The following is a 19,858-nucleotide window of genomic DNA, read 5'->3' on the forward strand; positions in this document are numbered from 1 at the left end:
CTGGCCTAAAGCAGTACCAGGCTTCCTAATGAGTTGACATCTGAGAACGGGAGGAATTTTGTACTAATAATCAAGCCTAGAGGGTATACACATAGAGGCAGTGGTCAGGGATGAGGTTCTCAGAGGTCTACCTGGTTAGGTCACAGGGGTGTAGGTGGGGCAGGAGCTCCTGCTGGTTTAAACTTGCTCCTGAGAGCGATTGTGAGACGTGGCGAGATCGAGGGTACTAGGGCTCCCAGAGCGCTGCCTCCTGGAAGACATTCGGCGCCTCGTGATGTGGGCCCGTCCCTTCGACAGTGGATGCAGGGCTCCCGCAGCGGCTCCCCGCGTTTCTCAACCACAGTCCAACCGGGAGGGCTCCGGGCAACCAGCCGGGGCGGGGCGCGGCGCCCCCAGCAGCCAGGACGTGCGGCCGCCCCGGAAGTGACGCGTCGCCCTGCTGGCTCTGCGGGAGATGGCGGAGCTGTACGTTAAGCCGGGTGAGCGCGGCAGCGGGCCGGGGTCCCCGGGTCCTCGTCTCTGCCCAGGCCGGGGACGGTGACGGCGTGGGGTGCGGACCCTCCGGCTCCCCCAGGCTCGCTTCACACTTGCCCTCCCCTCCACAGGCAACAAGGAGCGCGGTTGGAACGACCCGCCGCAGTTCTCCTACGGGCTGCAGACCCAGGCCGGCGGACCCAAGCGCAGTCCGCTGACCAAGAGAGTCGCCGCTCCCCAGGATGGATCCCCCAGAGGTGCGTGGGGGCCCTGGGCGCGGAGGCCGGCCGAGAATGGGCAGTGCCTGGGATAAGCTTGTCGCGATGGTCCTTTTTGTTCCTCTGAGGATTCCGTGAGAGAGGTTGGAGCCCCAGAAAGGACCACAGGGCAGGCCCTTTTCTGGGCCCCTTTTCTACTGCCCAGATCAATAAATAATACGTTGGTTTCAAAAGAATCTTTCTATGCTTTCATCTAAGGTGATCTCATCCAGATCTATGGTTTTAATGTAGTTTCTCCTCAAATTGTTTTCAAATTTTATTTCCAACCTAGATCTCTTCCCAGAACTCCATAGTGGTAGATCCATTTGTCTGTTCTACATCTTCACTTGGCTTCACTTCACTCAAACTTAACGTGTTTGTTCATTTATTCATTCATTCATTATCATCTGCTGAACACTGTCTATGAGCCAGGCACTGTATCGGGGGAACTAGACAGCAATGAGGAAGACCAAAAGGTTTAGGCTTTCATGGAGTCCACACTGTAGCTTTGGAGATAAACAAATAGAAGAGTGGTAAGGGATCTGCAAAGAAATAAAACAGTAATGTAAGAGTAACCAGGTAACTAAGGTGTCTGAGGGGCTGACATTTAAGCTGAAAGGTGAATAATTAAAAGCCATCTATGCAAAGGTCAGGTGCCAGAGCACTCCAGGCATTGGAAGCAGCCAGTGCCAAGGCCTGAAGAACAAGTCTGACAAATTCAGAGACTGAAGGAATACCTAGTGGCTAGAGCACAGTGGGCCAAGGATAGAGATAAATAGTAGTCGGGGGCGAGAGCATAGTTGGTTTGATCAGCCAGGATAGGGAGTTTGTGTTTTAATCTATGTGAAGTTCGAAGCACTGAAATGTTTAAAGTAGAGAACAGTTCCCATGCCAAGAGGTGAGGCTGTGGGCCTGAAAAAGGCTCAGATTTAGCTCTTTTAGTGCCCTTCTATTCTCCGTACTATAACGCTGCCGAGAAATGATACAAGCTAGGATTTCTTAACCTTGGCACTACTGACATTTTGGGCCAGATAATTCTTTGTGGGGTGGGACTGTCCTGTACACTGGGATATTTGCAGCATTTCTGGCCTCTATCCATTAGGTGACACCACTCATCTAGTTGGGACAGCTAAAGGCGTCTTCAGACATTTGCCGCAGGGGCAAAATCTGAGACTGAGAAACACTGATTTACATTTTTAAAAAGTGCACTGTATCTGCTGTGTGGAAGGTTAGAGAGAAGTGGGAAGCTAGGGGGCTGTTAGGTTAACAAAAGCAAGACGGAATGATGATTTGGATAAGGGTGGGAGTTGCAGAGGTGGTAGGAATCGGTTAGAGGTGGGTGGGACGTGTTACGGAGGAAGGCAGCAGGAACGAGTGGGTTAGAAAAAGAAAAGGTAATGTGAATTTCTGCTCATGGAACTGGCTGGTGGTTTCACTGATCAGAAGACTGGAGAATAGTGGTTTTGGGGGGATGGAGAAAGCAAACTTTCTGTCTTGGCCATGGTTTGGTCTGCTGTATTGGGGGGAGGTGTAGGCCAGAATTACAGAAACGAATTATCATTATATGGATGGTATTTGATGTCATGGGCTTGACTAAGGAGGCGCGGGCGTGTGGATAAAGTCCTAAGGAGGTTCCAAGACAGAGCCCAAGACTCTGTAGCATTTCAAGGTTGAATAAAGAAGGAATTAGCAAAGGAGGCTGAGAAATAGCTGAAGAAATAAGAAGAGAAGTAAACTTTACTCAGACTAAAGTCTTGACTCAACTGTGATGAATGCTGAGAGGTCAAATAAGAGAAAAGGGACCGCTAATTTTGACATACGTGGAGATCACTGATGACCCCGGGAGCACTCTGTGGAGTCATGAGAACAGAAACCCTCAGGAATGGGCTGAGAAGGGAACGAGGTGAGACGGAGAGAGGTAACTAAAGGCCACTCATTCAAGAAATTCTACTGTAAAGCAGAGATGAGAAAGGGGCTGGGGTATGTGAAGATGGAAGGTGAGGTAAGGGAGTAGGGTTTTTATTTTTCCAGCAGTATACGCCGCAGTGTGTTTTTGTGCAGATAGGATGGTTCAATAAAGTGGGAGAACTGATAGTGCTGGAGAAAGGGGATAGCTTCAGGAGGGGAGGCTAGGGAAGGCAAGAGCGGCTGGGTGCAGAGTTCAGCTGGAGAGGTGGCCTCTGATATGCGCAGAGACCTTTCATCTCCCGGAGGAGGAGGAAAGTGGCCACCGGTGTGGGTGGGTCCTTAGAACTGGTGGTGAGAATTATGAGAGTTGCTGTTTAATGACTTCTATGTTCTCAGTGAAGTATGAGGCAGTGCCAGAAGTAGAGAGAACCGCAGGGAGAGGTGAAGGAGGGAGGGAGGGAGGGAGGTAGAGATGTGAAAACAGTTATGCCAAAGATTGGGAAAACGAGGCAACGTGTAGGACTTCCAAGCAGCGTTGGATACCTTTTAAAACTTGTAGCCATGGATTTTAAGTGTAATTCCTCAGCACAGTTTTATTTTTCCTCCCAGCAAGTGCAGGCAAGTTAGATTAACCAGAAAAGTGGGGCAGTGGGAGGGGATAAGTGAGGTGAAGGGTGTTAATAAGGGAGTGATTCTAATGCGTGGTTAAATCTGTGGAGCTGAGCTGGAAGGGTGGGAGAGGTGGTCAGATTTTGGAGATGGTTCAGTGTTGCTGAGCCTGTGGCAGTGGGAATGAGAGGCCGAGGCAGGGTGGAAAAAAAGATCACTGGAGGTGAGGAGGTCCAGAAACTGAGAGGCCAACGTTATTAGATGAATGAATTAATCCATGTGGATGTTGATGCCTAAGAGTAAATTCTTGATTGTTTTCTTTTCCAGTCTTCTCTGTTTCTGTAGTGGTCCCACCGTCACATTACTAAAGTCAGAAACCAAGAGTCGTCCTTGACTCCTCTCCCTCACCTCCAGTCCACCGAGTCCTGTGGCTATTCCCTCCTAAATACATCTGACCACTCCATTTTCCCTCATCTCTAGTCTTTCACTCAAGTCCATACCAACATCTTTTCTTTCCAGGACTACTGCTCCATTAATCTCCCAGCTGGTGTCCCTGCTTCCATTCTCGACCTAGTCTCACTGATGTTTCAGAGCACACGGAATTAATGTCTTGACTTTTCCGGCCTCCTGGGTGCTGCCCTTACCTCTACCTAGTGCTTGTTTCCTTCAGCTTTTCTTGGCCACATCTATCTCATCTCTCAGCTCTTAGCTTTGTGAGCACTTTTTGCTACATGCTAATCTAGCAGCTGTGCCTATATATATATTTTTTAAAGATTTTATTTTTAGAGAGAGGGGAGGAGGGGAAAGAGAGGGAGAGAAACCTCAGTGTGAGAGAGAAATATCAATTGGTTGCCTCTGGTATGCACCCCGACCAGGGACCAAACCCACCACCCACGCATGTGCCCTGACAGAAATCAAACTGGCGACCCTTCGTTTTGCAGGATGATGTCCAACTGAGAGCCACACTTGTCAAGGCTGTACCTATATTCTTATTCATCACTGCAACTCTGTAAAATAAATGCTATTACAGTAGTATGCCCATTTTACAGAAGAGGAGCCCAAGCTCTGGTTAAAATTAACTTGCCAAATGTCACATAGTGGTTGGGCTGAGATAAAATTAGATGGCCTTCTAGGTAGGTCTCTCATTTCCTCTTTATCACTTAACCCATTTTATTTCTTTGTAGCATGCAACATAATTTGGTGGTTTTCTTCCCCCCTTCCTCCAGAATTTAAGCTCTGAGATCAGAAACCTTATCTATCAACTCTGTCTCTGATGCTTTGCACATTTTCTGGCACATAGTAAGGACCTCACAAATACACGTTTTTGAATGAATGTTGTCCTAGAGAGTAGCCCTCCTTAGAAGGGATGAAGTTAGAGTTGAGCTCCTTACCTATTTCAGCAGCTGGACCTGTGTCTGCCTGTTTGATCCTGCTTTACCTTTTCAGTTCCCCCTTCAGAGACTCTTCCTGGGACCCCCCCAATGGGGCTTCCCCCTCCTTCAAGTAAGGCTTCCAGGCCTCCAGCTATGGGGGGTTGTCCTGCCTCCACTGTGGAGCCCACAGATTTCCCAGTCGTTGAGTGTGAGACTCTGCTGGAAGATGTGCTGAGACCTTTGGAACAGGCATTGGATGATTGCCATGGCCACACAAAGGTAAGCCCTGGCACACCAGAGGGGCGGGGAGGGTTCCTGTTGACAGCCAGATACAGGGATGGCTCCTAAGGGTAGACCCTCTGATCCTAAGGGCAGTGACTCTTAAGTCTTTTCTGAGTTATGGACCCTTGTGGAATCTGCTAAGGACTTCCCTCCCTATGAACATATGGTTTTAGGAGGGTTCAAAGGACTTCTGAAGACCAGTCAGCAGAAGAGGCTTGTAGGAACGAGTTGAATTCAAATCCTGTTAGTGGCAAACAGCCTGATTTTCATACCTCTAGAACCTCTAGGCCATTCAGAGCAGACCCTGCTGATTTTGTACTCCGGGAGGGAAGGAAACCCTATTTTTCTTCTATTTTTTTTTAAAGGTTTATTTATTTATTTTGAGAGAGGGGAAGAGAGAAAAAGGGAGAGAAAGCTCGACGTGCAAGAGATACATAGTTGTCTCTTGCAGGCCTACAAGTGGGAACCTGGCCTGTAACCCAGGCATATACCCTGCCTGGGAATTGAACCGGTGACCTTTTGGTTTGCAGGCTGGCGTGCAATCCACTGAGCCACACCAGCCAGGGTGAAACCCTCTTTTTCTCCCTGTAGTGTTTAAGTTCCCTGGAGGCAAGGGATCTGAGGAGTGTTAAAGTAACATAACAATTTTCATCTCTTTCGTCCATAGTTTTTCTATTTGTTAAGTAGCTTTATGAGCTTCTGAGGGCCCGAGAAACAGAAAATTTTAAAATTCTAGCCTTACATGGCATTTTTCTTAGAAGGAGATGCGTAAGTTTCATCAGATTCTCAGTAGGGCCTCTAACCTTTGGGCAGAGAACCAGAATGCTAAGGTTAAGTGTTAGGTCCCTGGGCCAGAGAAAGCAGGTGTTTCCTGTGTGGTGCTAGGTTTCCCCTGCCCCTGTTGGGCTGGCAGCACTGACTTGGAGGGGGTTTCTGTCTCTCAGAAGCAGGTATGTGATGACATCAGCCGACGCCTGGCTCTGCTGCAGGAACAGTGGGTTGGTGGGAAGCTGTCAACACCTGTAAAGAAGAGGATGGCTCTGCTGGTGCAGGGTATGGGTGGGTCCTTTGGTATAGCCTGTCTCTCATCCTGCTGTAGTTGGCTAAGCTGGAGTAGGTGGTGGGAGAGGAGAGGTGGGAACCATCTTTTGCCCCAGACTGCATGCTCAGTCCCTCTTTCTCTCCCCTCAGAGCTTTCAAACCACAGGTGGGATGAAGCAGATGACATCCACCGCTCACTCATGGTTGACCATGTGACCGAAGTCAGTCAATGGATGGTGGGAGTTAAAAGATTAATTGCAGAAAAGAGGAGTCTGTCTTCAGAGGAGCAGGCTAATGAAGAGAAATCTATAGCCACAGCTGAGGAGAACCAGACTACACCAGGTGTCCAACAGGATCCGTAATCCTGCCGCAGACTCGCCACACACCGTCTCCCGTGCCTTGGTGCTGGAGGCCTTCTGTAACCTGGCTCCCTCTCAGCATTCGGGAGACTGCCCCACCGGGGTCATTGGCCTGATACACCTCTGGGGGAAGAGGTCCCGCCTGGGCCACAGGGAGGTTACTTGTGAACCCTAACATATGCATTTCAATAAAAACACCGCAATGGTGGGCCCAGGGTAGGAGATAAACCCTTCCCATGCCAGACTGGTTGCTTCTGGTGTCTGACTGTCCTGCTCTCTCTGCGCCTTACAAACCTCTTCCTCCATTCATCATGAATGGCCTTACTAGGAATGACCAGATTACTGCTTGCCATTTTTCCCCCAAGTTAGAACGAAATGCACCCCCCTTGCTGGGCTGAGTAACCCTATCTTTGTATGCTTTCACTTCAGCATGAGAACAGAGGTTCAGATAGCATGGGGAGAATCTTCCCTCGAGAAATGGAGACTGCCTTGTTTGCACTGTACCACCGTTGAGGTATACAAGTGCTGTGGAGTTCAGAATCGGGTATTAGAACATAGCTAATACATTTGGACTCCAAGGTTCCTTCTGACCCTTTGAGGACAAACAGAGTGAGGTTCAAAGGGCCTGAGAGAAGGGCCAGTACAGGCTTTCAGTGTTAGAATAAGGGGACTGGTACTCACAGATGGGAGGCAGAAAAAGCATGGGCAGAGATGAGAGAGGGCTAAATGGTTAGAGCAGTGCCTCTTTTTTCCTGCTTTGGTATATAGATAGGGGTTACTGGAGAGGCCGAGTCCAGGAAGGCTGCTTCCTGGAAAGGCTGGAACAACCCTTGGCAGGGTCAGGCTAGTGCTGTTTACGGTTTGGCAGCTTCTGTAGCTTGCCACAAGCTCTAATTGCTACTGGGAGTGGGCCCAATCTGAGCTGGGAAGGGACCTGGGACCTCTGATCCTTACCAAGTCTGCTGGGGCCCTCAGCATTGAGAACACTGGAGCCAAGGCATTTCTTTGAATGTTTACTAAGCAGTCAGACAGTGACATACTCCATCCCCCAGTCCCTGCCTCGGCCCCTGGGTGAGGAGGGCTGGAGTTGAGAGGAGTGCCTACAGACCAGAAAGAAAGTAGAGCTAAGGGCTTGGCAAGGTGCCCGCTCCTATCCTTGGTCTAGCTGCCTCAGAACTAAGGCCCAGGACCAAGTCACCCCCGTCTGGATTAGATGAGGCCAGCTGGCCTTTGGATATCCCAGGAAGAAGTGGTGGCAGCAGCGGCATGAGGGATTCCTCTAACTCCACACACGGGTCATCTGCACTGGATTAGATGTCCATTTCAAACTGTGCGTCATCTGGAGAGAAAAAAGGCAGGAGGACTGGTTGCTGGGCTGAGGGTCCGCAGGCTCCGTGCCAGTGCAGAACCCTGCTCTAGTTAACCAGTGCATTTGACTAAAGGCATTTCTCAGTTTTTAGGTCAGGTCCTGCTTTCCTTACCGGGTATCTCTTCCTCTGTCTCCTTCTGCTCCTTCAGCTCCTCCAGCTTGGAGGGTGGGGCTGTTGGAGTTGTGACCCCGGGAATCTGAGGAAGGCAGCAGGGGGGTGTCCGGGCAATGGGTGAGTTCTTGCACTCCAGCAGGAACTTTCGTTCGTAGATGATCCTGGTGCCTGTTAAGGGGTAGGAGCTATGTAAGAGGCAGGAGCTTGGGTGCAGAGCTGTCTGGAGCAGAAAGGCCTTTTAAGGACCTAGAAGTCACATTTCCCTGTTTTATAGGGCTACTGCTCTGCAGCCCAGCCAGGATCTCAGCTGATTAGCCTTCACAGCACTTCTAGGCCTAATAAAGATGCTGCTAAGCAACAAGCAGGAGCCACTGGTTCAGGGCTTGACTCTAGGAGGAGCACCAGACTTGGAGCTCAGGTACTTCAGGCTGCCCTTCTCTGGCTCCGTGACTTCACTGCTTTCGTTCACAAGGTGGGACCTAGACCTCCAGCCTTAGTTGGATCAGGAAACCAAACAGATGTGAAGGCTCTTCAACACTGCAGCCACCTGGGCTCTGATATCCTGCAGGGAGGAGCTGTGTTCCCTATGAAAACAGGGACATACTGTTCTTATTCTGACTCCTCCCAAGTTCTATCAGGCTCAGCCCAACCTAAAGGAACTTGGCACAGGATTCTGTCCTCAAAGAGCCCTGCTTGTGTTCTTAACTCTCCCCCTCAGGCTTCATGTGGCAGGAACCCCTGGGTAGGAAGCCCAGCAGCTTATGATCCCAGGCTGCTTGCCCAATCACAGCCTCCAGCCAGCCAGCCAGCCAGCCAGATACCCGAAGCCCTTGCCTCCAACTGCCTAACCCGCTCTAGCAACTTCGCAAGACTCAGGGGGGTCTCGCCTCCCAGGCAGCAAAGTATGGAGGAGTGGGTGAGCAAGGAGCCCAGAACCCAGGCCAGTGAGGATTTGGCCCAGGGTCACACGGAAACTAAGTGTGGGCTCCACCCACTCTCCCCCAAGCTACAACCAGCAGAGGGGCCTGCTGACGAGTTAAAGGGCCGCACCTCCCCACCTCTGCCTGTGACAGACCACACGCGCTGGCCCGCCCGCTGTCAGTGGACCCCAGCCTGGCCGCGCTGTCCCGCCCACTGCCTGCGAACCCGAGCCTGGCCCGCTGACCTCCCGGGGTAGTGGCGTATAGCGTGCCCCCCGGCGTGGTGCTGTAGCAGTCAGGTAGCCGGTCTCTGACCTCGGGAATCGGGCAGCTCGTGGATGTGGACATAGCGAGCGAGACGAGCAGGAAGGCGAGGACACGGAGCCCAGCAGAGTCTGAGGCGGACTCTGTCGACCACGTGCGAGCGCAGCAACACCACCGGGACTACGTCATGCCCGGGGCGGGCCACCGACCCGTCACTCAACCCAACAGCCCCGCCTTCCCAGGGAGCAAGACTGGGCTTGGCGAAAGTTTCAAGGAGTCCCGCCCGGGCCACACAGGCCTGGGGTTCCTGTTGGCCCAATGCTGGCCGGCCGGCCTCTGAATACTGCAGGCATTCATCTAGTTATACGCACTGTTTGCGGCTGGGTGCTGGGGACAGGTGGGGTCCCGCACATGTTACTGCCACGTATTAATTCACCCATTCCTTTCAACCATTGAAACAGTATATTTGGCTGCCAAGAAAACTAAAACCGAGGGAGGTTAAGTCACTGGTTCAAAGTCACATATTTTCTAGGAGTTCTGGGAAGCTGGGAATCAGACCCGCGTGTGTCTGATTCCAGAGCCTGTACCTGAGTCTGTACCTTTCCGCACAACTGTGTGCTGCCCCTTGGCAACCAATTACAGGGTGGGAAGTGCCTTGAAGGCCTGGTGCACAGCAGGGAAAGGTCAGGGATGGAGGGTGGGTTTCCTGGAAGGAGTGATACCTGGACTGATTGAGGGATGAATAAAGGTTGAGGGATAGAAGAGGTCGGCTCTTTAATCTCTCAGCCACTGCTAACCTAACCTTAGGACACTATGGAAGAGCAGCAGGCTGGTGAGGAGGGCTTGGTCTTTCATCCTCTGGAAATGAAGGTCAGAGAGCCTGGCCTTAGGAGACTTTTTGATGCACACAGCGATATAAGAGGAGGCAGGAGAGGTGGTGGGAGAGTGAAGACATACACTGAAGATCACGTCATCTAGTTGTCTTCTGGCTTCCTCAAAATCAGTATTCCTCCACCCCCTCACCCTCCAAATAAAGTAGAGACCACCTGACTTCATGCATGTATCGATATTGCTTGAGCTCTGGCTTTATCACATTTTCCCTTAGCTCTGATTTCTTTAATAATAATAATAATAATAATAATAGTAACTTTTATAAGTCAGTGCTTCTCAAACTTCAATGTGCACATAAATAACCTGGAGGGCTTGTTAAAATGAGGATTCTGATACAGGTCTGTGGTGGGACCTGAAATTCTGGGTTTTTAATAATATCCTGGGTGATGCAGACCCTTACGTCAGCAGGTCCTTAGACTCACACTTCAGGGAGAAAGGATCTGTATACTTCATGTTCTAAAAAGGTTTTTGAACCTCTTAACAAAGTGGTGTAAACCTAAATAAAGTGTCTCAGCACTGCTAGACGGTAAGGCTTGGGAGCAGGTTGTGAGGAGCCACCTATGACAACTTAGATTTTAAGCAGGTGAGAGACTCTTATAGTGATGGGATACAGAACAGTGAGTCCCAAAGTGAGGACTCCAGCCTAGTGAAATGGGGTGGGCAAAAGGGCAGTGACTGAGCATGGAGAAAAGTGGAGGGAATCCAGATACACAGAGGAGGAAGAATAAGGTGACAGATTAACGGTGGAATGAGGGAGAGGGAGTTAAACTAGGATAATTCTCCCAATCTCCTGACTTGAGAGTCATGGTAGCTAGTCATACCACCTAATATAATAGGGAAAACAAAGGGAGGGGCTTATCTCATATTGGGGTTATAGAACATGTGTAGAATGCTCAGATGGAGCACAGCAAGGAGCTAGATACCTCCTTAACTGGTCTGAAGCTCAGAGAACTTTGGGCTAGTGACGCAGATGTGAGTGGAGTGAAATCCAGAAGCAAGGGTAAGATATCGTTTGGCGAGAAGACACAGTGAAAGAAGGGACCTGAGCTCATCAACATTTAAGGGGTAATGAAGGAAGAGGATTCACCAAAAGAGATTGAGAAAGATCAGCCAGAGTAGGAGTACTAGGAGAGAAATGTCAAAGGTTTCCAAGAAGGATCAGTATTGAAATGAGGTCTCCCTTCTGTTACTCTCTATTACAAAACAGCAGCAGGTACCACTGCTATAAGTCTGCTGGCAGACACTATGTGCTATAAGGGCTGGGGAACTGAAGACTAGGTAGTTGGCTTTAGAGAGAAAGCCAGATCATCACCCATGCAACCTGAATGAAGGACCAAGAGTTTAAATCACATGATCAACACTGACTACCTGTTCGAGTATGGGAGCTTTAAAACAAAAACAAAACAAACAACCTCCCCCTACCCCACCAAAAAACAAAACAAAAAACAAAACCCTATCCCCATGCCCCAGTCCCAGAGATCTGCCTAAACCCACAAGGGAATAACAGGTCTCTGCCACCAGGCAAATTACAGCTGACCCTTAACATGGATTCGCACGGTGTGGGTCCATTTATATGCCGTTTTCTTCAAGATACGAGGACTGTCCGGAAAAAGTCCAGCCATTGTTAATATAAAGAGAACAGTTTATCAATATAACCTGGCAGCCAAGGAGAGTGAACTGGATGCGTGTGTGAACAATGACGACTTTGCTGTACTAGTCAGTGGGGGCAGTAGGTGCCCTCGAGTGAACGTGTGTACTGTGTGGCTGTCACATTCAAAATGACTGAGTGAGTAGAACAATAAATCTGCATCAGATTTTGTGTTAAGCTTGAAGATGATCGGCAGCTTCATCAGGACAATGCACCTGCTCATGCATCACACCTTGTGCAGAATTTTTGAAACATCAAATCACCCAGGTGACTCAGCCCACCTACAGCTCAGATTTGGTGCCCTGTGACTTCCAGCTTTTTCCAAAACTAAAATCATCTTTGAAAGGGAAGAGATTTCAGACTATTAATGAGATTCAGGAAACTACGACATGGCAGCTGATGGCAACTGGGAGAGATGTGTGAGGTCCCAAGGTGCCTACTTTGAAAGGGGCTGAGGTGTCACTGCCCTATGTACAATGTTTCTTGTATCTTCTTTAATAAATGCCTCTATTTTTCATTCTACTTGGCTGGATACTTTCTGGACACACCCCGTACACTCAGCCCTCCGTATCCCTGGGTTTTGAATCCACAGGGCTGACTGTATGCATTGTTCTATGCCATTTTATATAAGGGATTTGAGCATCTCAGATTTTGGTATCTGCAGGGGGTCTGGGAACCATTCTCCCATTCACATACCAAGGGATGACTGTACTTTGGACTCACACCAATACCATCAAGATAAAACACGAGTTGAAAAGTAACCACAAAATAGGTTTGCAATCTGATCATTAGATTCATGATCTTGTTTTCCAAATTAGGTCTTGAATCTCAGGCCCCTGCCCTTTTACGTTGGTGGTCTTAACACACTTAAGGTGTGGATATTTAAAACCACCTTTCCCTCACCCATTTCCTAAGAGGAGAGTGTGAAGGTAAAGGAACTTGTCTGTTGGTAAATGGTGACTAATCTTTGAGAATAAACAGACAATGCAGCATTATCAGAGCCCTTCACCCCAGGGCAGGGTCCACTGAAGACGTCACAACCAGCTACACTCCTTGGTTGAAGAAGACATCTAGGGCTAGTTAGAGAACAAGATGTTCAGAAGCTGTTTTCCTACAGGCTTGTTTGCCACTTTCATGGGATTACATTGTGGTCCAAAGGTCTTACTTAAACAGTGAGACAGACCATGTAAACTAAGTACTTCTCTGTTTGGCTTGAAACTATATGACCAGCCTTTTTCCTCTACAAGCTACCTCAAACAGAGGATGGTCCCTTCGTGCCCCAATTTTGATGTCTGCAGAATCTACAAGAACAGACAGAAACTGTAGTTCCAAGTCCTGAGATTTCTTACCTCTGGTTAGGAGAGGCCACCATTGGCTGTCCAACTCTCTTCTTCACTCTGGTTAGCTGAGGTGGTGGGATTTCCCCTTTGAGAGCAGGGACTGAAGGAAGCAGACTGGCCTATAAAAGGGCAAGTCAGCACACTGTAGCCACAACAGGTTTAAAGGGTCTTAAAACATCAATAATTTTATTGATAGTGAAATGTTTTTATATTGAACCCTACTTAAATAAGTGGGTCCTTGATGATATAGTTTTATTCCTTGAAAGAAGTGTTATTCTTGGGTTTGAGGTAAGCCTCAGCAGATGTTTCTTAATGACTTGAGGGCTCACTATCGATGTGCAAAGTTTTCTTCTTCCTCCACTAAAATCTCAAAATCAGTACTGGACCTAACAAAGGCAGGATTTTATTCCATGTGAGAATCAATGGTAGGGGCTCTCAAATCCCAGCAATGTAAACACTGTATTGGCTTCCAGTATTCTTACACTGTATGTTTTCATTCACAAGAAAAAGAAGAGAATCTGTGTTAGAACTAGGGGACTCTTTTGAGTTGACTAATGTTGAATTTCATTCTCAGATGAGGAAAGTGAAGCCCAGAAATAAGAAATCACTTGCTTAAGGTCATATAGCTTCAAGTGGCAGAAATGAAAACAATTTAGGCTTCTGACTCTTGTTCCACTGTACCCATGCTACCTCCCCCACCAAATCCCTTGTATATTTGGAAAATAATTAAGTTCTTACCTGAGCTAGGTTTAATCCAAGGTTCAGGTTGATAAAATAGCAGTAAAGTAATGCCAGGAAGAGGCAAGACAGAGGAAGAGATTATAGCAGGCAAAATGGGATGGGGAGTAGGCTACTGAGATCCAAATAGAAAGAAAAGAAGGCAGTGCTGGTTAAGAGGGGCAGAGAGGTTAGTCTAAGTAACTATAGCAACTGCACAGTTCCTGTTTCTTCCTAATCCTTCTATGGGGTTTCTCATAATTGCCTTCTCTTCTCATGGGTTCTAGTTCCTGAGCTGACATAGAATTTTCCATTCTGTTGTCCTCACTGTGCAGAAGATAGGGTAAAGGCCTCTTCCAGATAATTCAAATGTATTGTAGATAAATAAGATAGAACAAAACTCACCTTTTTGTCCCACTGAATAATTTACTTAACATTATCATCTTTCCCTAGTGTATGTTTCATCAAGAGTAATTTCATGCACAATATTAGGTGGTTTTCTTTTGTTAGTGCTAAATGGAAACAGCAGGATATGGAGGCGATCCAACGGGTCTTTTATCTCCCTCAAGGTAAGAAAGGGGGGGTCTTTTGAGAACACCTGATATGGTTATCAAGCACTACAGAGGCAATAGCGTCAATACCAGTGATACATTCCCAATCCATTCAAAATAGAAAATAAGAAATGAGCTTAAAGAAGTTCTTATATGTAAGGTGATAATGGAAGACAAAAGAACCAGGTACGTCCAACATACAACAAACATGGTGGGCCTCATGTGCTGGTGACTCTGGGAGCTTGGCAGAAATTAAGAACTTCTCTTGCTATAAGAGTAGAAAAGTGCTGCTTGTATGGGTCTGCCCCTAATGACTATTTTTCTGTGCATTCTTCTTCTTCTTCTTTTTGGTTGATTTAAAAAAAATGTGTTTTGTTATTTTGTGTCTGCGCCTCCTTCTTTGCCTTGATATGTGTGTACTTTGGCTTTTCTATCAGCCTCAAACATTTTCTTGTTTTCTTTTTTAGACTGTTAACACACAAGACCAGGAAATTAAACTATGTTGAAACATGAACAAGTTGATGACTGTTTTTTTCAGTGGGATAGTTTTTCCTTTTCTATTGCATCAGATTCTTGGCATAGCCTATGGTTTGGCCAAAGCAATCTATTCTAGTGTTCCTGCTTTTAGCTTGTTAAACATATTGGCTCTTCATACTTGGGGCCATGGAACTAGGCCCAGAATTAGTCACCTATTTAAAAGCATTACTCAGCTGATTCAACAATACAACAGAATTATTGAAGCCATTCCCACCTCCTCCCATGTTTCAACCCAAACAAAACTTAAAACACATACAGCCAAAATATTTAGACAATAAAGTCAGGAAGTGCTAAAGGAACCTGAAGTCGATGATTTGGGTGTTCCCAAGGTTGTTCAGTATCATCTGATTGAAATCCTATTGTTCCTATGACACTCATTATCCATAAAGAGCTAACCCTATCAATCTGCTAACGTCCGATAAGACACAGTGCAGGGCTTGAAACTTTCTCACTTATAAAATAATATGGAAGAGAAAGAGAACAAGGAATGTTTAACACAGAATAAGTAGACACCTAGTCTTAAAAGTCCTTTCTCAAGGCAGTGTAAGAATGGACTCTAAAGTGTAAAATGTGAGAGGCTTGCTACAAATATAGTATTAGGTTTGGTTCAGTATGACTGTTGATTGGATAGTACCCTGCATGACCACTGAAAGGATCACACCCCACTTCTAAACACTGTTCATCTTTTTATTGAATATTCTGGTAAATATTTCACATTAATACAGGCTACATTAAGTAGAGCCACTATATGACAAGAAATTTACTCAACTTTTTCCTTTTAAGTATGTAAACAACTGTACATGTATTTACCACCCTAAAAGGTAATCATCTAATTCTCTTCTGCATACAAGTAGCATTCAGTATGTTTAGCCAAAGCACTAAGTTCAAAATGGCTAAACTAACCACAGAACATAATCAGGTGGATAGGAAATCACTTTGTTCTTATACAATGGGCAATCAAATTTCCATTGCTAAAGCCTCAGAGAAAATTTCTTAGTTAGGCACATTAAAAAAAAAAAAAATCCCCAGGGTTCTTCCAAAGTCATAGGTTTCTCAAACAAGGCTAAAGAATAAGACCTTCTAAATTAGTTGACATATTTGAGATGCATGTTTCCAATATGAGGTGCCCACGTGCCAGGCCAAATCTGAAAAGGGGGAGGAAAAATTGGAATTTCTAATTAGGAATCTTTAGACATTTACAAAATGAATATATTAATGCAATGGTAATTCACTGTTTCTGCCTAGGAAGAATATACATATATGAAATAAAATGTTTAGCACCATTGTCTTGATATAGAAAAACTTAATCAGAACAAGGTGATTAGGTGTCACGACTTTTGATATTCAGAACTTGCACTACCCAAAGAATGACATGAAAAATCTAAAAAATAAAAGAACATTAAGTCGTTTTACCTGCTGCGCATCAGTGCATTCAGTTGAATTCTGAATAACTTTTATCATAGGGTTCCAAGCAGGATCTGGGTTGTGAAGTCCATTAAACAGAGGACCTCCTGGAACATCAGCAAGCTGATGGTGAGAGGGTATTATGGTGCCTCCATACATGGAAATTGGCAGACCCTAAAACAGTAGAAAGAAAGAAAGAAAGAAAGATTTAATCATCAAGTAATTACACATGATGATTTCGTAATACCAACTTAGATCTCTCTAGTTTTCCTTCAAAGAACTCCAAAGGATCCTGTAAGTAACAGCATTGTACAGACAACCAGAAGGAACACTTTTCAACAGGAGGAGACAAAAAAAAAAAAACAAACCCAACTAAATCCAACATCAGATCATCAGGAAATTTCCCATATTTGATGAACACATATAATACCTCAATTTTCCCGTATTTTAGTTTCACTAATAAGCTTGTGTTAAGAAGGAAAGGAAAACGCTATACGATTGCTTGCAGCCATAACCTGGCTTTGTGGCAGCCAGGGAGTTCTCAGAGCAGGCAGGAGGGCATCAGGGAGATGGCTGCCAGCTTTCTGAGGGGCAAAGGCTGCCCTAAAGCTGTGGCAGCAAGACTAAAATCTCTCAGGCTTTCTGGGAATAAGGGTGCATCTTCAGGATAGTTTGAGGACAAACTTCCAGACCCAACATAATCTACTCTTGAAATTGGGTAAAAGATCTGGCAAAGTCATGGAAACAAATTAGTTCCACCAAAAGGGAGAATTATTTCAACACAAACTATTTCTTAACATGTGACTACATTGGCTGGCAAAGTGTTAAACAAGTTACAATGATGTTTGTCAACTCACTTTAGAAAAATCCACAAAACTGCTTGCCATAGGCTGATGAAAAATGTTAGAGGGGGCCACCATTCCAGAATCATCTCTTTCCATTGGCTGATGCTGGGAGAATGTGCTTGGGTCTGATAACTGTTGATGTATTGGATGGTTCCCTATCACAGACTGTGACCAACCTGATAAGCCTTCTGGAAAGAAGAATTGAGAACAGGGTTTGATATTTATTTGGATAAAATAACAAAACATTACTACCTGATCTTTCTTCACACTAAATTAGTTTTTCATACTAATATCAAAAACACTTCCCTGAAGATCTCAGGACACGTTCATGACAATCCCCACAAGCCCCCCCAAAAAAACCAAACAAGTTCCTAGAAAATGGGGCAAAGTCTTTTAAGCACCATGAGCACTCTACCTTGTCCTTCTAAAGATTAGGTGCTTTCTAAAATAACTCTAATGACTGTCCCATTTTTACATTTGAGAGAATGGAAATACGCTTTGAATTTTTAATTTCTAATCAATTCTATATTTATTTTATAGATATATCATTTATTATTATATATATTACATATATTATACAACATATAACATTCTAGGCCCTGAGATTGGATTGAATTCTTCAAAAGTATAAACACCCCCACTGATTGTTAAGTGTAGGAAATAGGTTTTTTGGTTTTGTTTTATTTTTAAGGAACCAAGTTTTAATGGCAAAATCCCACCACTTACTTGAGAAATCCCTCTAGCCACAGGGCAAGGGAATTATACCTGACATGGCGTTGACACCAAATGACCAGATTCCACTGTGTCCAACAGGAGCGACGAAACTGGTCCCCACAGGGGCTTGCGCGACAGACCCTCCTTGCCGGATCCGGGCTAGTCTCTCTGTTCCAATGGGGGGAGGTATCTTTCGATCCTGACTGGCATTGCCTCCTTTTGGTTGGCCCAGTGTTGGTGGGGCAGAAGTGGCTGAAAGAGGTGAAGATGATCCCGAAGAAACAGATGGAATAGGAGAGTCACCTGGTGGCAAAATATTTCTCTATTGTTTTATTACATATAAAAACTAATGATAAGAATATGAGAAACCTTGTTGGAAAGATCTATTCCACAACACAGGTTCTGAAAAGAAAAATTTTATAATTTTATAAGATCATTCAAATGAGAATATGTAAGTTCTATAAACCATTACCCTACGCTACTTTTGCCTATAGGAAGCATACACAAATAGTCTAAAAAGAATTTCCACGATGAACTGAACAAGGCTAGAAAAGAAGGGTGCATTTATTCTTACTCTAGTTCTAAATTATCTCGTGAAAATATATACTGTCATACTTTAAATTAACTTAAATATGGCAATGTTTGTAGGACCTAGCATATTGTCTGGAAAACAGCTGATGAACCTCTATGTCTATACTTTTTAGTTGTTTTCTTTTTTTCTCTTTCTACAGCCGTTTTTTTTTCCTATAAGGAAGACAGGTTAAATCTTAGCAAAGCATTACAGGATTCAATTCACGGCTTTATTTCTTAATGGGACTGTCAGATAATATGGGTAGTTTTCCCTATCAAAAGGGCCAATACTCACTGACTACATCATGATGCTTATTAAAAAAAAAACAAATCCTGTTTAAGTACTGCTATAACGTCATCTGTTTCAAAATATTGAAATAAGTAAGTCAGAACAGAGGAATAGTTTTACTTATAAATGGCAATCATGTGATTGCCTAAAATGTAAAAAATAAATCAAGAATCATATCAAACAAATACATAAATTCAACTTCTTTTCAGATTTAAGAAATTATTTCACAATACTGTTCCTGAATGGTCCTTTCATAAAACTACTTGCACTACCGCTTTTCTTGACCCAAGTACCAATGTAAACACTTCTGGCTTGGAAGAAGAGCCTGACCCTTCTCAAGTTTTCTATCTTACAAATGACTGACCATTTTTGACATGACTGCAATACAAACCTTGAGTATCTGCGTATCATTTATAATACTAAAGTTACAATATAGTGTTGCCTGAAACAAAGAGATTAATAACTTATTCAAGACTCTCAGGAAAGAGTTCCTCCAGGATCCCTACATGAGTTTGAGGCGCTTGTCCAAGGATGGGGAGAAAAATGTTGTCTGTTGAAACTAGGAGTCCCAACAGGAGCTGGCCCTTGCAGGAAAACACGTGTCCCTGGTATGCCGGAAAAACTTGTCAGAGGAGCAGAAGAGGAAGATGGGGAGCTGCCTGATGGGTCAATGGATGGTAACCCTGAAATAAAACAGGTCCAAGATATCCAAATTAGCCAAGCCTTTAAAATGGCAAGTCCAAGGTTCACTTTATTTCTTTTTGAAAAGAAAACACATGTAGTTAGTTTTGTAGCTCACAGCAAAAAGAATACATATATGTGCTGTATAGCCCAAGTCCATTCTTTCTTGTAGTCCAGAAGCGTATCATCAAACAGTACTAGATACAGAAAAAGTGAGCCCAATGTTTAAGAATGGCAGCCACCAGGAATATATTCTAGATAAATTTCAAAGCTTTCACTGGAAGGGACATGAAATGAGAGCATGTTGTGACTAAGTGGTACCCATCAATAACTTCTGCTTTCCCCTTTTGTGGAAAGTTTCAAAGTGCAGCTCTGCATCTATATTACTATAGTCGTTTTCTATGGAAGATGAATAACAAAATCTACTAATGTTTTCTTCCTAACAAGGAAGAAATGCATACTATTAAACTATGGATAATTTCACTATGCCATCTGATTAAAAAAAAAAATCGACAAACAATCACAGTTTTTAATCTAGTTTGTGTAAGTTTAAATTTAACAGTCTTCTCAAATTCCATTGCTTTCTCTGGAGAAGATACTTGGGAAAGGGAACAGGGACTGGAAAGGGTTATAGGTGTTCATTTCAGGACACAGTAGTTAATATCAAGAAAAACTTGTCAAAACTTCTTTCAAGCAGGTC

At 45.1% G+C, this 19,858-nt stretch overlaps 3 protein-coding genes across 6 annotated transcripts in view; 1 reads left to right on the top strand and 2 right to left on the bottom strand.

Moving 5' to 3' along the window:
- The first annotated feature begins 413 nt into the window (after nucleotides 1-413).
- On the top strand, nucleotides 414-6,554 carry SRA1 (steroid receptor RNA activator 1). Of its 2 annotated transcripts, none has more exons than XM_054568344.1 (5): nucleotides 414-479; nucleotides 606-731; nucleotides 4,695-4,900; nucleotides 5,848-5,956; nucleotides 6,095-6,554. In XM_054568344.1, exons 1-5 carry the CDS (start codon nucleotides 455-457, stop codon nucleotides 6,304-6,306), a joined length of 678 nt encoding a protein of 225 aa, XP_054424319.1. In that variant the 5' UTR covers nucleotides 414-454; the 3' UTR covers nucleotides 6,307-6,554. The 2 variants fall into 2 exon arrangements, with proteins under 2 accessions (XP_054424319.1, XP_054424320.1); XM_054568345.1 differs by having other exon boundaries at nucleotides 4,707-4,900.
- Nucleotides 6,555-7,303: 749 nt separating this feature from the next.
- EIF4EBP3 (eukaryotic translation initiation factor 4E binding protein 3) lies at nucleotides 7,304-9,138 on the bottom strand. The gene is made up of 3 exons (XM_054568346.1): nucleotides 8,953-9,138; nucleotides 7,785-7,955; nucleotides 7,304-7,642 (listed from the first exon to the last, which is right to left on the bottom strand). The coding sequence occupies exons 1-3, from the start codon at nucleotides 9,053-9,055 to the stop codon at nucleotides 7,614-7,616; spliced, it is 303 nt and encodes a 100-aa protein (XP_054424321.1). The 5' UTR covers nucleotides 9,056-9,138; the 3' UTR covers nucleotides 7,304-7,613.
- A 6,190-nt stretch (nucleotides 9,139-15,328) lies between these two features.
- The window catches only part of ANKHD1 (ankyrin repeat and KH domain containing 1), a 107,016-nt gene continuing 102,486 nt past the window's right edge, over nucleotides 15,329-19,858 (bottom strand). For 2 of the 3 annotated variants that reach the window (XM_054568339.1, XM_054568341.1), the window contains 5 exons: nucleotides 18,984-19,160; nucleotides 17,670-17,921; nucleotides 16,917-17,092; nucleotides 16,069-16,233; nucleotides 15,329-15,800 (listed from right to left, as the gene is read on the bottom strand). In XM_054568339.1, coding sequence (XP_054424314.1) covers nucleotides 15,741-15,800; nucleotides 16,069-16,233; nucleotides 16,917-17,092; nucleotides 17,670-17,921; nucleotides 18,984-19,160 — 830 coding nt within the window. In that variant the 3' untranslated portion in view covers nucleotides 15,329-15,740. The remainder of the gene's footprint in view (nucleotides 15,801-16,068; nucleotides 16,234-16,916; nucleotides 17,093-17,669; nucleotides 17,922-18,983; nucleotides 19,161-19,858) is intronic. The other variant, XM_054568340.1, reaches the window with a different exon arrangement.

The sequence above is a fragment of the Pteronotus mesoamericanus genome, unplaced genomic scaffold (assembly GCF_021234165.1).
Source record: "Pteronotus mesoamericanus isolate MK-2021 breed Mesoamerican mustached bat unplaced genomic scaffold, CSHL_Meso_final contig_2, whole genome shotgun sequence".
Classification (NCBI taxonomy): domain Eukaryota; kingdom Metazoa; phylum Chordata; class Mammalia; order Chiroptera; family Mormoopidae; genus Pteronotus; species Pteronotus mesoamericanus.

What these genes read in the sequence shown, in the direction of transcription:
- SRA1 (XM_054568344.1), top strand. Translation starts at nt 455, where the DNA reads ATGGCGGAGCTGTACGTTAAGCCGG. An exon ending in GGAGCTGTACGTTAAGCCGG is followed by an intron (nt 480 to 605) that starts GTGAGCGCGGCA and finishes TCCCCTCCACAG; the next exon opens with GCAACAAGGAGCGCGGTTGG. An exon ending in ATTGCCATGGCCACACAAAG is followed by an intron (nt 4,901 to 5,847) that starts GTAAGCCCTGGC and finishes TCTGTCTCTCAG; the next exon opens with AAGCAGGTATGTGATGACAT.
- EIF4EBP3 (XM_054568346.1), bottom strand. Translation starts at nt 9,055, where the DNA reads ATGTCCACATCCACGAGCTGCCCGATTCCCGAGGTCAGAGACCGGCTA. An exon ending in ATACGCCACTACCCCGGGAG is followed by an intron (nt 7,956 to 8,952) that starts GTCAGCGGGCCA and finishes ACCCCTTAACAG; the next exon opens with GCACCAGGATCATCTACGAA. An exon ending in GACAGAGGAAGAGATACCCG is followed by an intron (nt 7,643 to 7,784) that starts GTAAGGAAAGCA and finishes TTTTCTCTCCAG; the next exon opens with ATGACGCACAGTTTGAAATG.